Source organism: Salmo salar, chromosome 16 (assembly GCF_965601325.2).
Source record: "Salmo salar chromosome 16, fSalSal1, whole genome shotgun sequence".
NCBI classification, from domain to species: domain Eukaryota; kingdom Metazoa; phylum Chordata; class Actinopteri; order Salmoniformes; family Salmonidae; genus Salmo; species Salmo salar.
In genome coordinates this window covers 16,873,856-16,887,753 of record NC_138306.1, presented here as the reverse complement: position 1 = coordinate 16,887,753, position 13,898 = coordinate 16,873,856, and the positions used below count along the sequence as shown (strand labels likewise).

The window sequence follows — 13,898 nt, the reverse complement described above, 5'->3', positions numbered from 1 at the left end:
TCAAATGAAACTGTGGACAACTCAACGTTTCTCTATCTCTCCCATAAAATCAATAAGATCTCTTGCGAATAAGCTAAGGCTACACTTTCTGAAAGCGGATATTTGAAGTGGATTTCAGCCGGGTTTACCACAGACAGTTCCAGAATGTCTACCATCTCACATTCTTCACAGAGCCAGGCAGTCACCATGTTGCTCGAGGGACACGTTACCTGCACAGGAGGTTGGTGGTACCTTAATTGGGGAGAACGGGCTCATGGTAATAGCTGGAGCGGTTGAGTGGAATGGTATCAAATACATCAAACACATGGTTTCTAGGTGTTTGATGCTGTTCCATTCCGCTCCGTTCTGGATATTATTATGAGCCGTTCACCCCTCAGCAGCTTCCTGTTGGTTACCTGCCATGAGTTCACCTCAGTGTAAACAAAACCTGATACTCACACACACAGTATTCCTCCAGAAGGTTCATGTTGACAATCTACTTTCTTCAAGATACCATCTCAGTTACCATTAGGAGACCAGCTCAACTCAGCTGTCTGATCTGCCTAGTAGTCTAACTGTGATGACATACAGTACACCTCTCGTCTGATTGCAGGGTAATACAGATTTCTGGTTCTCAAAGTTCCCTGATTCAACATCACAAGCCTCTGTTTGGACTTTAAGCGCGATTCTAATGGAAAATTTATAGAACACGTTTTAGAATATAAACTAGGCAAACTGATACAGCTCTTTGGAACCCGATTTGAAGGCCCACTACTATGAATTATTCAAAGTGTTGTAGCGTGGCACCCATGGCTTCCCGGCAGCTCACACACAGATCCTGCCCCGGAACACAAGCACACACACACAAAACACACGTCACACACACGTGTATTTGACTGTGACTTGTGTAATCATGGCAGTTCCCAATTAAATCGTGCATGATGCTTAAGTTACGCAAGAAGCAAATTACTGAATAAAGGCTGTTGGCACTCTCTAGCACTCTCTAGTCTGGCAAGTTAGTCAGAAGCATACTCATTGCATCAGCGAAGACATATTATCCATTACAGCACTTCAGTGCCCAACAAAACCCCACTCTACAAAATGACTAGAATTAGTCCTTGTAGGTTTGTGATGGCTTTTGAATAAAATATACAATTGCTTGTGATGAGGGAGAATAGGGACATACGAAGGTCAAGCACCAGAAAATGTTATGGTAACTAGCTAGTTGTTCCGACTAGTGTGCTTCAGTAAGTAGCTCACTTTGGACCCTTAAACTAGAATGACCTGAGGTTGTTACTATGGAACATATGGACCCCATATATCCTCATCCACACACAACATTAATTAGGCTATACAAACAAAATGTATTATCATACACACAAATGAAATTATAGTACACCATCACAAAATGTGCACTGTGAGATAGCCTAACCCGTTTATTCACTGCTGTGGATCACGCTAAAGCTGTTCCATGAGGGTTCTGCGGATAACTTTTTTTTTGTCATTGTTGTGTGCATCCAGTCACACTGGACTGTAACAGTGTTCTGTGGTTCTGAATAGATGTTTTCCATTTTACAGCCACTTTGGCAAATGGTACTGCATTAGTTAGACTAGTGATTAGCCTGATGCCTAAGGCACTGTAGTGATTTTGTAGAAGTGCACAATGTCGCAGCCTATTAGTGGTATTGTACATTTTATGTAACGTTGTTGGTTGGAGTCTTTTTGCACATAGACTGGCCTACTCAAATTAGGCCGTCATCAGGTTTAAGTTGACGTTTTAGTGTGGATTTCATTACTTTTATTACGTTACAGCTGCTAGTTAGTTACCTGTCTAAAATTGTAGCATAGTCCTTATCAGTAATGTAACTTTTGGATTACCCAAACTCAGTTATGTAATCTGATTACTTTCAGTAACTTTGGAATTACTTTCCCCTTAAGAGGCATTAGAAGAAGACAAAAAGGATCCATCAAACCCATTTGGTGTGTCATCATAGTGGTCTCTGACATGTGGTCAGACTCGCTCAGCTGGAACACACTTAAACTTGCACCTTTTTACCAATACTGAATTGAATGTCATTGAGAAAACAGAAAGGTGTCATAATGTATTTTTTTCTCAGCACACATCCTTTCTGAATTTAAAAGTAATCCAAGAAGTAATCATTTCGTTTTTCAAAAGTGTCTTTAATCTGATTACAATATTGTTTGCTGGTAAAGTAACTTAGTTTTTTTGTAATCAGATTATATGTAATTGGTTAAGCCTACTCCCCAACCCTGACCACGACAGATGAAGAATAGGCCTCAATTTTGTACCTTTAGCATCCAATAATCATCCCATAACCTTTGCTCCAGAGGTGAGGATCAGGTTAGGCCCATATGGAGCCATCCGATGATAAATGGTAATCCTGTATTATGTCCTTTGGACCATTCATGATTTCTCATTAATTTGTATGTTATTTATTGACAGTCACAGATCAATGTTTATTCTATGGAGAAAAGTAGCCTACTAATTAAGGCTAAAGAGCCTGGCAGAACATATTTGAGTCCTATTGATGTGATGTAGGAAATGTCTATAATTATATGCCTGTGTGGAAATACCCCCACAGCTTTTCCCCTTTGAGTCACTAGGCTAAATCGGTTGACTTTATCCAGTGTTGTTTGATTTGATCCTGCAATTTTGTTCAACATTTATAGCCTACTTTGTTCTCTGAAGAGTGATGGATGGCTTCCTTCCTGGTCATTTCCAAAGGTTGTTGTTGCCAAAACTCACTGAGCAAGAAAATGAAATGAAAAAGCTTCACTGTATATCAACAACAAGTCTTCAATGCGAATGAGATCATATTGATCTCTTAGTCAATTTGAAGAGCACACTATTTTCCACAGTGCTTTATTTCAGTGCAGTCTTAGATAGGCTACTCAGTTTTCTACAGATAACTTATCTGATCTATAATTTGCCATTATCAATGTTCATGTTTGATGTTGTTTATTTTTCAGTAGACTGTTCTTCGTTGGATCCCACCGTGTTGGATAAGTTTCAGGAAGAAGCATCAAGCTGGACTGAATCACCCTCAGCCTTATTCGTTTCACACACTGAGGCCTCTGAGCACCCAGACGACACTACAACTACAGCTCTCCCTTCACCTGGTCACCTACCACCTGAATCTACACTAACACTTACTCAATGGGGTATTTCAGCTTCTCAAAACTCCAAATCATTGACTTCTAGAGATCCCCTCCCCATTGGTCCAGACCCTCTCTTCACTCCCACTTTCAGCTCCTCAGAGCCTGTGGTTGGCCTTCAGCAACAACCTAAAGGCCCTACCAGACTCTCAAGGGATCTGAAGCTCTATGGTCCTAACTCAACCATGGCAATTTTCTCTCCAACCCTTGTTACAGTACCACAACAGAAACCTCTCGGACCACAGTCCACCAAATCCACAACACCCTTGAACTTCTCTACAGCCACCAGTTGGACTACATTGGTACAGTTCATTGTCCCAAACTCTAATGAGAGAGCTCCAGATGAACCTCCATTATTATCCCCCAGCAACCAGCAAGACACTTCAAAACAGACAACTCCTGCATTTATGACATCACTTCCTGTTGGACCCCTCGACCAGCCTAGACTGCCTGTTGACGATCTGGTAGATGTAGAAGCCATGTCAGACCAAGCCAGGCCAGAGTCTAAACCTAATCCAGACATGTCCCAGAGCTTAGGCGATCTCTTGCTGGATCCCAAACTGCCCCTTGATCCCTCAAGTAGGTTAATCTATCTGGATCACCTTCGCCCCAGCAGTGAGCTCATGCAGAAGGACGATGCTGCTCAAGATATCCACATGCTCCCGAAACCATCACCTGAGATGCAGCTGGCTCCCAGCTACGTGCCTTTTCTGAACCCTCACACCACATCCTCCTCGTCCGAGGCCACCATGGTCCCTCCTGAGGACTTCTTCCCCACCAACACCATGGTGGTGGATTGGGGCTCTGGAGACTACCCGGAGACCGCGTCCTACATGGGCTTGGAAAGGGACGACTTCTCCCTGGTCACCAACCTGCCCACGGACATGTACGACCTGGAGGACTCCAACGCGGAAAGCTACGACACCTCATTCCCCTCCAGGGTCGGCGTGTCCTTCTCCTCGATGCGTCACATGACGTCTTCACCTAGTCTCACAACAGCGGCTTACAGCTCTAGCGTTGGAAGTGTGGCCCCCACGTCCGTTCCTCTCTCCATCCATCCCTCTCCCAGTCACACCACGCTAGCCTCAACACAAATACCAACACCTCAAGGTGATGTACTAGGAGGTTCAGATGTTGACTGGAAAGATACCTTTATGGTTGAACCAACAGACCTTCTCCTACCAGACATGAACAGCCTGGAGTACTACACCATCCAGCTGACCAAGGATGACTCAGAAGAACACAGGGGCACTAATGTGACCACCACCTCCAGGCATTTCTCCCTGATGTCCATCAGCACCACGCACATCGTGGCCACCAGCACCTTCACTGTGGACCTCAGCCACATGCTCACAGCCTTCTATGGAGTGGATGGAGTGGAGGTCCAGCCTTCTGACAACACTACCTGGCTCGAAGAGTCCTCCGCTGATATCTCCAGCTCAGAGCCTCTGAATACGACCACAGCAGACACTACGGAGATGACTCCGCTGAATGTCTCAGTGCCGTTCCTGGAGGCTTCAGTAGCGCCAACCCCCTCCATGGACCTCTCGTCCTCCCTGTGGGGTGTCACTGGTCAGGTGTCCGGTGAATGGACGAGCCCTGTGGCCACCTACAGTGTCGGACTGGACAACAGCTCTGTCTTAGTGTCAGTGCAGCCTAGTGCTACTGCCTCGGAGACAGACATCCTGTGGTACGTCTCTCCCTCCGCCACAGAGACGGCCCTCCTCAGCACCTCTCTCGTAACTCCTGTGGTGACCACCTCTATCGCCTTCTCCCCATTTCCCGGCCAGACAGAATTACCCCCCAATGTCACCTCAGGCCCGACAGAACCAGCCACCAATGTCACCACCATCCCCCCGGTGTCAGTCATGGCTGACCAAGGCATTGATACTGATAGTCCTGTCACAGCAGTGACCAACGACAGCCAGACTACAGTTAGCGGTGTAGACATCGCCACAACTGATCATGCCACCACTACTACTACCAGCATCACCACTGAGGCCTCTACAACCACCACTACCACCACCCTCCTAACTAATACTAAGAGCCTGCCTACAACCATAGGTCGCCAGTACCTCTGTGACGTCACCAAGCCTGTGTACTTTGTTAAAGTCGGTAAGTTGTATTACCTCTTTGTCGTGTTAGCATACGTTTTCAATGTTACTAATATATAATCAACAACTCTGTCTTATTCTTTCCCTTTTAGTATGAAAGTCATGGTTTGTGATGTAATGTTTTGACAATATTGTCCACTAAATGAATCTATAACAGCATTTATCAATGAGAGATGAGATAATGTGAGATAATGATCTGATAATGAGATTTACTACCTGTGTGTGCTTCCATCTTCCTATGCAGATTTTCCGGCCGGGGCCACTGTTGGATATGCCAAATCCCAAGTCCGAGATGTCCTGAAGACTGAATTCAATAAGTCAGTTGAACTGCAGGTACATTATTATGCAGCAGGGGCATTTTTTTATTGGGGTTTATTCTTCACTTCAATACTTTTGGCAGACTCCGAGCGGGCTGTCATGTGCCTTTTACTGAGGAGTGGCTTCCGTCTGGCCACTCTACCATAAAAGCCTGATTGTTGGAGTGCTGCAGAGAAGGTGGACTTCTGGAAGGTTCTCCCATCTCCACAGAGGAACTTTGGAGCTCTGTTAGCGTGACCATCGGGTTCTTGGTCACCTCCCTGACCAAGGCCCTTCTCCCCCGATTGCTCAGTTTGGCCGGGCAGCCAGCTCTAGGAAGAGTCTCGGTGGTTCCAAACTTCTTCCATTTAAGAATGATGGAGGCCACTGTGTTTTGAAGGACTTTCAATGCTGCAGAATTTTTTGGCTACCGTTCCCCAGATCTATGCCTCGACACAATCTTGTCTCGGAACTCTACGGACAATTCCTTCAACCTCATGGCTTGGATTTTGCACTGACAACCAATATATAGACAGCTGTGTGCCTATCCAAATCATGTCCAATCAATTGAATTTACCACAGGTGGCCTCCAATCAAGTTGTAGAAACATCTCAAGGATGCTCAATGGAAACAGGTCACCTGAGCTCAATTTCGAGTCTCATAGCAAACGGTCTGAATACTTATGTAAATAAGGTATTTCTGTTTTTAATACATTTGTAAAAAAAAATTAAAACCCTGTTTTCACTTTGTCGTTATGGGGTATTGTGTGTAGTTTGCTGAGGAAATAGTTTTATTTAGTCAATCAATTTTAGAATAAGGCTGTAATGTAACAAAATGTGGAAAAAGTCAAGGGGTCTTAATTCTTTCCGAAGGCACTGTATATAAATGAGCCCATAATCTCGGTCTGACATGACAACTAGGGCTAACCTCAAAGTGCTGGCGCTGTTGTTAGCTTTACATTATAAAGCACAGGCTCCCTAAGAAACCGCCTAACAGCTGCAACATGCTCTGAGTTTCATCAAGCGATAGGGAGCTGCAGCAGTGAGTATGAGGCTGTTGTGTTGTGTAATGGCCCAAGTCATGTGTGTGGGGGTATAGGGATGGGACGCACCAGGAAGGACAGCCCACTTCCTGTGGACTCTTAATCTCCAGGCTCTTTGATAAACAAACCACACTAATGACTAACTGCACACCCAACACTTCATGGCCCAGCAGAGAGGCAGTGACCTTAAGACACTGTCTCTACCTTTTAACGGTTTAAATGCTGTACAGTGCAAAAGGAGACGGTAGTGTGCATACACATACAGTACCTCGTAGTTCATGGTGCCAGAACTGAATAAGAGATATTCAGCTGCACTTGGCGGATGGTAGAAGTTGAAAGTAAGACAAAAAGAAAGACTGAGTTGAATTGAAAGAATACATCTAAACATTAAAATAACTCTTGCTAGGAAGAGAAATGATAATTGTGTTTCTTTTCTGTGTCTTGGTAAAGGTTGCTAAGAATCCTCCAGACTTCGTGTTCCGGGCTGTGTCTGGTCCTGTGGTGTACACAGCCATATCAGTCATCAACGCCCTGCGCCGGTCAAGTCGACACTTCCTGTCCATCTCACACTACTGGAAGGTACCAGACCACCAATACCAGGTCCACTCAGGTAAGAGCATTGTTTGGTATCGAACTATACAAGCTCCTTTTGAAATGAAGATTTGAATAGTGCATTCCCAGTATGTACTATGTTGTTAGTGTGTGTCTGAATATAGACTTAACTCTTCTCTTCTGTTTCCCATCCAGTGCTGCAGTTTGTGCCCAGGCACATTGACGTGCGCGTCTGCAACTTCAGCGAGCGCATTGAGAAAGGCCTGACCATGGCGTACGCCGAAGTGTGTCGGCGCTCGCAGGAGTCCACTAACTTCACTGTGGATGTAAGTGGAGACTGACTGGATACAGTGTAGCACTTCAGTCAACTAGAACAGAGTAGAGCTTCTTCTAATGCTCTGTTTTCATTAGCAGTCACTTACTCCTTCCAGGGTTTTCAATCCTAGAGCCCAACGCCTTGGCACTGATCGTCTGGAATCATCCCTAATCGCAACCCATTTCTGTCAGGAACTAGACTGCAGTCTTAATTGGCGGTGCTTGTTTGCTGACTTCGACGAACATAGACTAGGACTGCCTCTAACGATTGTTGCACCAGCAGTACACAGATTGCAGCTGCAGTGGCTTGCTTCGGATTGGAGAGAGAAAGAGAGGCAGGAGCTGCTTGACTTTTATATTACAATTGTTAAAGCTTGTGAAGCAACAGGGAGTAATGGTTGAAATGTATGGTTGCGTGACTGTGTGTGCTGCAATAACACAACCTAAGTGTTGGTCTCAGTCTCCAGCACACAAGTCTTTACATCAGTGGCCACTTATTCAAGACCAAAATTACCAGCTTTGGTTTATTGAATCAGGTTTGATTCAATAAAGGTTGTCCACTATTAAAGTATTCAGATGCTTGAGAAAGTGCTTATTTCGCTGTTCGAGTTTGCCGTTCTTGAATGTAGCAAACCAAAAGGGTATGGAACATTTTCATACATACAGTTGAAGTCGTAAGTTTACATACACCTTAGCCAAGTACATTTAAACTCAGTTTTTCACAATTACTGACATTTAATCCTAGTAAAAATGTCCTGTCTTAGGTCAGTTAGGATCTCCACTTTATTTTAAGAAGGTGAAATTTCAGGATAATAGTAGAGAATGATTTATTTCAGCTTTTATTTCTTTCATCACATTCCCAGTGGGTCAGACGTTTACATACACTGAATTAGTATTTGGTAGCATTGCCTTTAAAATTGTTTAACTTGGGTCAAACATTTCAGGTAGCCTTCCACAAGCTTCCCACAATAAGTTGGGTGAATTTTGGCCCATTCATCCTGACAGAGCTGGTGTAACTGAGTCAGGTTTGCTTGCACACACTTTTTCAGTTCTGCCCACACATTTTCTATAGGATTGAGGTCAGGGCTTTGTGAGGGCCACTCAATACCTTGACTTTGTTGTCCTTAAGCCATTTTCCACAACTTTGGAAGTATGCTTGGGGTCATTGTTCATTTGGAAGATCCATTTGTGACCAAGCTTTAACTTCCTGACAGATGTCTTGAGATGTTGCTTCAATATATCCACATAATTTTCTTTCCTCATGATGCCATCTATTTTGTGAAGTGCACCAATCTCTCCGGCAGCAAAGCGCCCCCACAACATGATGCTGCCACCCCCGTGTTTCACGGTTGGGATGGTGTTCTTCGGCTTGCAAGCCTCCCCCTTTTTCCTCCAAACATATTGTTGGTCATTATGGCCAAACAGTTCTATTTTTGTTTCATCAGACCAGGGGACATTTCTCCAAAAAGTACTATCTTTGTCCCCATGTGCAGTTGCAAACCGTAGTCTGGCTTTTTTATGGCGGTTTTGGAGCAGTGGCTTCTTCCTTGCTGAGCGGCCTTTCAAGTTATGTCGATATAGGATTTGTTTTACTGTGGATATAGATACTTTTGTACCTGTTTCCTCCAGCATCTTCACAAGGTCCTTTTGCTGTTGTTCTGGGATTGATTTGCACTTTTCGCACCAAAGTACGTTCATCTCTAGGAGACAGAACGCGTCTCCTTCCTGAGTGGTATGATGGCTGCGTGGTCCCATGCTGTTTATACTTGCGTACTATTGTTTGTACAGATGAACGTGGTACCTTCAGGCATTTGGAAATTGCTCCCAAGGGTGAACCAGACTTGTGGAGGTCTACAATTTTTGTTCTGGGGTCTTGGCTGATTTCTTTTGATTTTCCCATGATGTCAAGCAAGTTTGAAGGTAGGCCTTGAAATACGTCCACAGGTACAGCTCCAATTGACTCAAATGATGTCAATTAGCATATCATAAGCTTCTAATCCCATGACATAATTTTCAGTGATTTTCCAAGCTGTTTAAAGGCACAGTCAACTTAGTGTATGTAAACTTCTGACCCACTGGAATTGTGATACAGTGAATTATAAGTGAAATAATCTGTCTGTAAACAATTGTTGGAAAAATGACTTGTGTCATGCACAAAGTAGATGTCCTAACTGACTTCAAAACTATAATTTGTGAACAAGAAATTTGTGGAGTGGTTGAAAAACTAGTTTTAATGATTCCAACCTAAGTGTATGTAAACTTCCTACTTCAACTGTAGGTTTCATACTCAGTAAATTAACGGTTTAGACTGGATATTAAATTCATATCTGGAGAATACCATTTTAATTATGCCTGGTCATTTAATTTTCAATTCCCTTTCTATTTCAATTCCGCAAATGAAATGAGATCAAACTGACCCAAGCTCTTCTGCTGTATATTCACACTGGTTGAGTCAACATTGTTTCCATGTCATTTCACTGAAATTACGTTAAAGGGTAACTCTCAACCCCAATTTTAGCCTTTGCCCAACCTCTTCAAATGTAAAAAAAAAAAAATAAATGCTTTCAGGTGACAAGTTGTGGGTGGGGGGAATTGCCCATATATAGAGTCCTTTAGGTGCCTTATGGCAAACTCCAAGCGGGCAGTCATGTGCTTTTTACTGAGGAGTGGCTTCCGTCAGACCAGTCTACCATAAAGGCCTGATTGGTGGAGTGCTGCAAGGATGGTTGTCCTTCTGGAAGGTTCTCCCATCTCCACAGAGGAACTCTTCAGCTCTCTCAGAGTGACAATCGGGTTCTTGGTCACCTCCCTGACCAAGGCCCTTCTCCTCCAATTGCTCAGTTTGGCCGGGCGGCCAGCTCTTGGTGGTTCCAAACAAACTTCATTTAAGGATGGTGGAGGCCACTGTGGTCTTGGGGACGTTCAATGCTGTAGAAATGTTTTGCTACCCTTCTCCAGATCTGTGCCTCGACACAATCCTGTCTCAGAGCTCTACGGACAATTCCTTTGACCTCATGGCTTGGTGTTTGCTCTGACATGCACAGGTCAACTGTGGGACCTTATATAGACAGGTGTGTGCCTTTCCAAATCATGTCCAATCAATTTAATTTACCACAGGTGGACTCCAATCAAGTCTCTAATTTCAGTCTCATAGCAAAGGCTCTGAATACTTAGTCAGTTCCATAAATATTTGGACATTGACCAAGTTATTCTTAATTTAGCTGTCTACCACTGCATATTGGAGTTGAATGAATTCAATAAAGTGTAGACTTTAAGCTTTAATTTGAGGGTATTTACATCCAAATCGGGTGAACGGTACAGCACTTTTTATATTTGGTCTCCCCCTTTTTAATAACCTCTTAAGGATCGGACCCATTTTTTACATTTTTGCCTAAAATAACTGCCTGTCGCTCAGGACCTGAAGCAAGGATATGCATATTATTGATGCCATTTCAATGGAAACTCTTTGAAGTTTGTGGAAATTTGAAATGAATGTTGGAGAATAAAACACATTAGATCTGGTAAAAGATGCCAGGCCTTTACTGCAGCTGCCTTCAGCAAGTGAAATGCATGCTCAATTGGATTCTGGTCAGGTGATTGACTTGGCCATTGCAGAACATTCCACTTCTTTGCCTTAAAAAAGTATTGGGTTGCTTTCACAGTATGCTTCGGTCACTGTCCATCTGCACTGTGAAGCACCGTCCAATGAGTTTTTAAGCATTTGGCTCAATTTGAGCAGATAATATAGCCCTAAACACTTCAAAATCCATCATGCTGCTTTTGTCAGCAGTCACACCGTCAATATATACAAGGGAACCAGCTCCATTGGCAGCCATACATGCCCACGCCATAACTCTACCTCCACCATGCTTCACAGATGAGGTGGTATGCTTCGGATTATGAGCAGTTCTTCTCCATACTCTTCTCTTCCCATCATTCTGGTACAAGTTGATCTTTGTCTCATCTGTCCATAGGATGTTGTTCCAGAACTGTACAGGCTTTTTTTAGATGTTTTATGGCAAACTCTAATCTGGTCTTCCTGTTTTTTAGGCTTACTAATGGTTTACATCTTGTGGTAAACCGTCAGTATTTACTCTGGTGAAGTCTTCTCTTGATTGTTGACTTTGACCCAGATACACCTACCTCCTGGAGGGATGGCTTGCTTCACTGGCAGTGACAGCTCTTGGGACTTCATATTGAGGGTTAACAGCAACACATTCCAAATGCAAATGTCACACTTGAAATCAACTCTTGACCTTTTATCTGCTTACTTGTAAATTAACTAATGAGGGAATAACACAAACCTGGCCATGGAACAGCTGTGCAGCCAATTGTCCAATTACTTTTGGTCCTTTAATTTATGATTATATTAGTTTGTCCAATTACTATTGAGCCCCTAAAATTGGGGGGCTATGTATAAAAATGGTTGTAATTCCTACACGGTTCATACAATCATTTTGACAAAACCTTTAAATTAAAGATGAAAGTCTACACTTAAAGCACATCTTGATTCCTTTCAAATCCATTGTGGTGGCGTACAGAGACAAAATTATGCACTTTCTCAAGGTGCCTCTACATCACAATTTAAATGGTGGAGTTGAACCGCTAGGGGCAAAAAGAGCTAGATTTACTACTACAAGACCAACATATATCACTATTGCAACGAACTGTCAAAATGAAGACCAGAATTGACGTGTTTCACTATAACTAAGCCTAAAACATCTGTTTTTTGTAAAACCAATGATAGATTTACATCTTTGCCCAGTGGGTTATGTGTGGCAAATTGCGAACATCACACTGCAGTGTATGCTCACATGGTTTATTGGTGACAAGGTTTGTTGTGCAGTCTCTTTTTACCATTTACTGAACTTTTGATATCCATCCCTAGCTCAAAGACGTGTGGATATGTCATATTTCCCTAGATTGTGAACATCACCATGAACCAGCCAAGTAGTCAGCAGAGGGAGCCGGTGGACGTGACCTTTGCGGTGCGTGGGGCCATCGGCTACCTGAAGGGGTCAGAGGTCAGCAACCACCTGAGGCTGCTCAACATGGTGGAATTCAGCTACTACCTGGGCTTCCCCGTGCTGCAGATCGCCGAGCGTGAGTCTATTATCATAGTCTAATGGATTGGGGATTTATGCCAAACGCCACTCCTGGGAAGTTCACTTGGGGAAAAATAAATGTATTCTAATCAAATGTATTCTATTAGTCAATCTGCTTCACCTTCTGTACACCTATTTTAACCTCAATAGAGAGTATTTTCAGGTTGTCTGTACTTGTCTGGTTTCCCTCTGTTCTTTCCCAATAGCTTTCCACTACCCGGAGTTGAACACCACCCAGTTGCTTCGCTCATCTTGGGTTAGAACAGGTATGCTTCCCCTTTGCCAATACCTCTGACATTAGGTCAGCGTTTCCCAAACTCGGTCCTGGGGACCTCAAGGGGTGCATGTTTTGGTTGTTGAAATGATTTGTTCATTATTTGAATCTGCTGTGTAGTGCTAGGACAAAAACCAAAACGTGTACCTCTTGTGGTCCCCAGGACTGACTTTGGAAAACGCTCCATTAAGTATTCCATCCAATCTAAATCTCAACTGCAGCAAGAGGATGGATTGAAAGACATACACATGCAGGGCCTATGTTCTGGCTGTGTGATAGGCTGTGTGTTGGTTCTGTATTTCCTGTCCTGTGAGTGATATCATAACTCTCTGTTTCCTGTCCTTGACCAGTGTTGCTGGGTGTGCTGGATCAGGGGGTGGACGCGCGGACCTTTCAGGCCAAGATGGAACGTCGTGTGGCCCTCCTGCTAGGAGAAGTGCTGGGGGCGGCCAGGCGCACCAAGAGGGCCACCAGCGTGGCTAACCACAGTGTTCAGGTAACCGCATCGGAGCGACTATACCCATCAAATTCTAATTTGGACCTTGAAGCCAGTTCCACTGCTTTTTTCAATGTTCCCTCTAATCAGGGACTGAATTACACCTGGGACACCAGGTAAGTGCAATTCATTATCAGGTAGAACAGAAAACCAGCAGTACTCCGGACCTCATAGGGTAAGTTTTGAATACCCCTGCACTATACTATACACAGGTAGTTGTGTGTGTACAGTTTATCTGAGGTAAGGGTGACTGAGTGTATACTACACTCTTTGAGAAAAGGATTCTTCAGCTATCCCCATAGGAGAACCGTTTTTGCTTCCAGGTAGAACCCTTTTTGGTTTCAGTTAGAACGCCCTGTGGAAAGGGTTCTACATGGAATCCAAAAGGGTTCTACCTGGAACCCAAAAGGGTTCTCCTATGGGGATAGCTGAAGAATCCTTTTATGTTCGAGGTAACACCTTTTTTTCTAAAAGTGTACTGCTACTCAGAGCCATTTATACAGAATAAGTCATAAACACACACCCACACACACATCTACACGTGTCC

At 43.7% G+C, this 13,898-nt stretch overlaps 1 protein-coding gene across 3 annotated transcripts in view; it reads left to right on the top strand.

The window, feature by feature from the left end:
- LOC106573269 (UPF0606 protein KIAA1549) overlaps positions 1-13,898 on the top strand; it is an 87,478-nt gene that overhangs the window by 43,001 nt on the left and 30,579 nt on the right. For 2 of the 3 annotated variants that reach the window (XM_082962580.1, XM_045697018.2), the window contains exons 3-9: positions 2,971-5,271; positions 5,515-5,603; positions 7,060-7,219; positions 7,357-7,487; positions 12,399-12,579; positions 12,788-12,847; positions 13,206-13,351. In XM_082962580.1, the coding sequence (XP_082818706.1) occupies positions 2,971-5,271; positions 5,515-5,603; positions 7,060-7,219; positions 7,357-7,487; positions 12,399-12,579; positions 12,788-12,847; positions 13,206-13,351 (3,068 nt within the window). The remainder of the gene's footprint in view (positions 1-2,970; positions 5,272-5,514; positions 5,604-7,059; positions 7,220-7,356; positions 7,488-12,398; positions 12,580-12,787; positions 12,848-13,205; positions 13,352-13,898) is intronic. The other variant, XM_082962579.1, reaches the window with a different exon arrangement.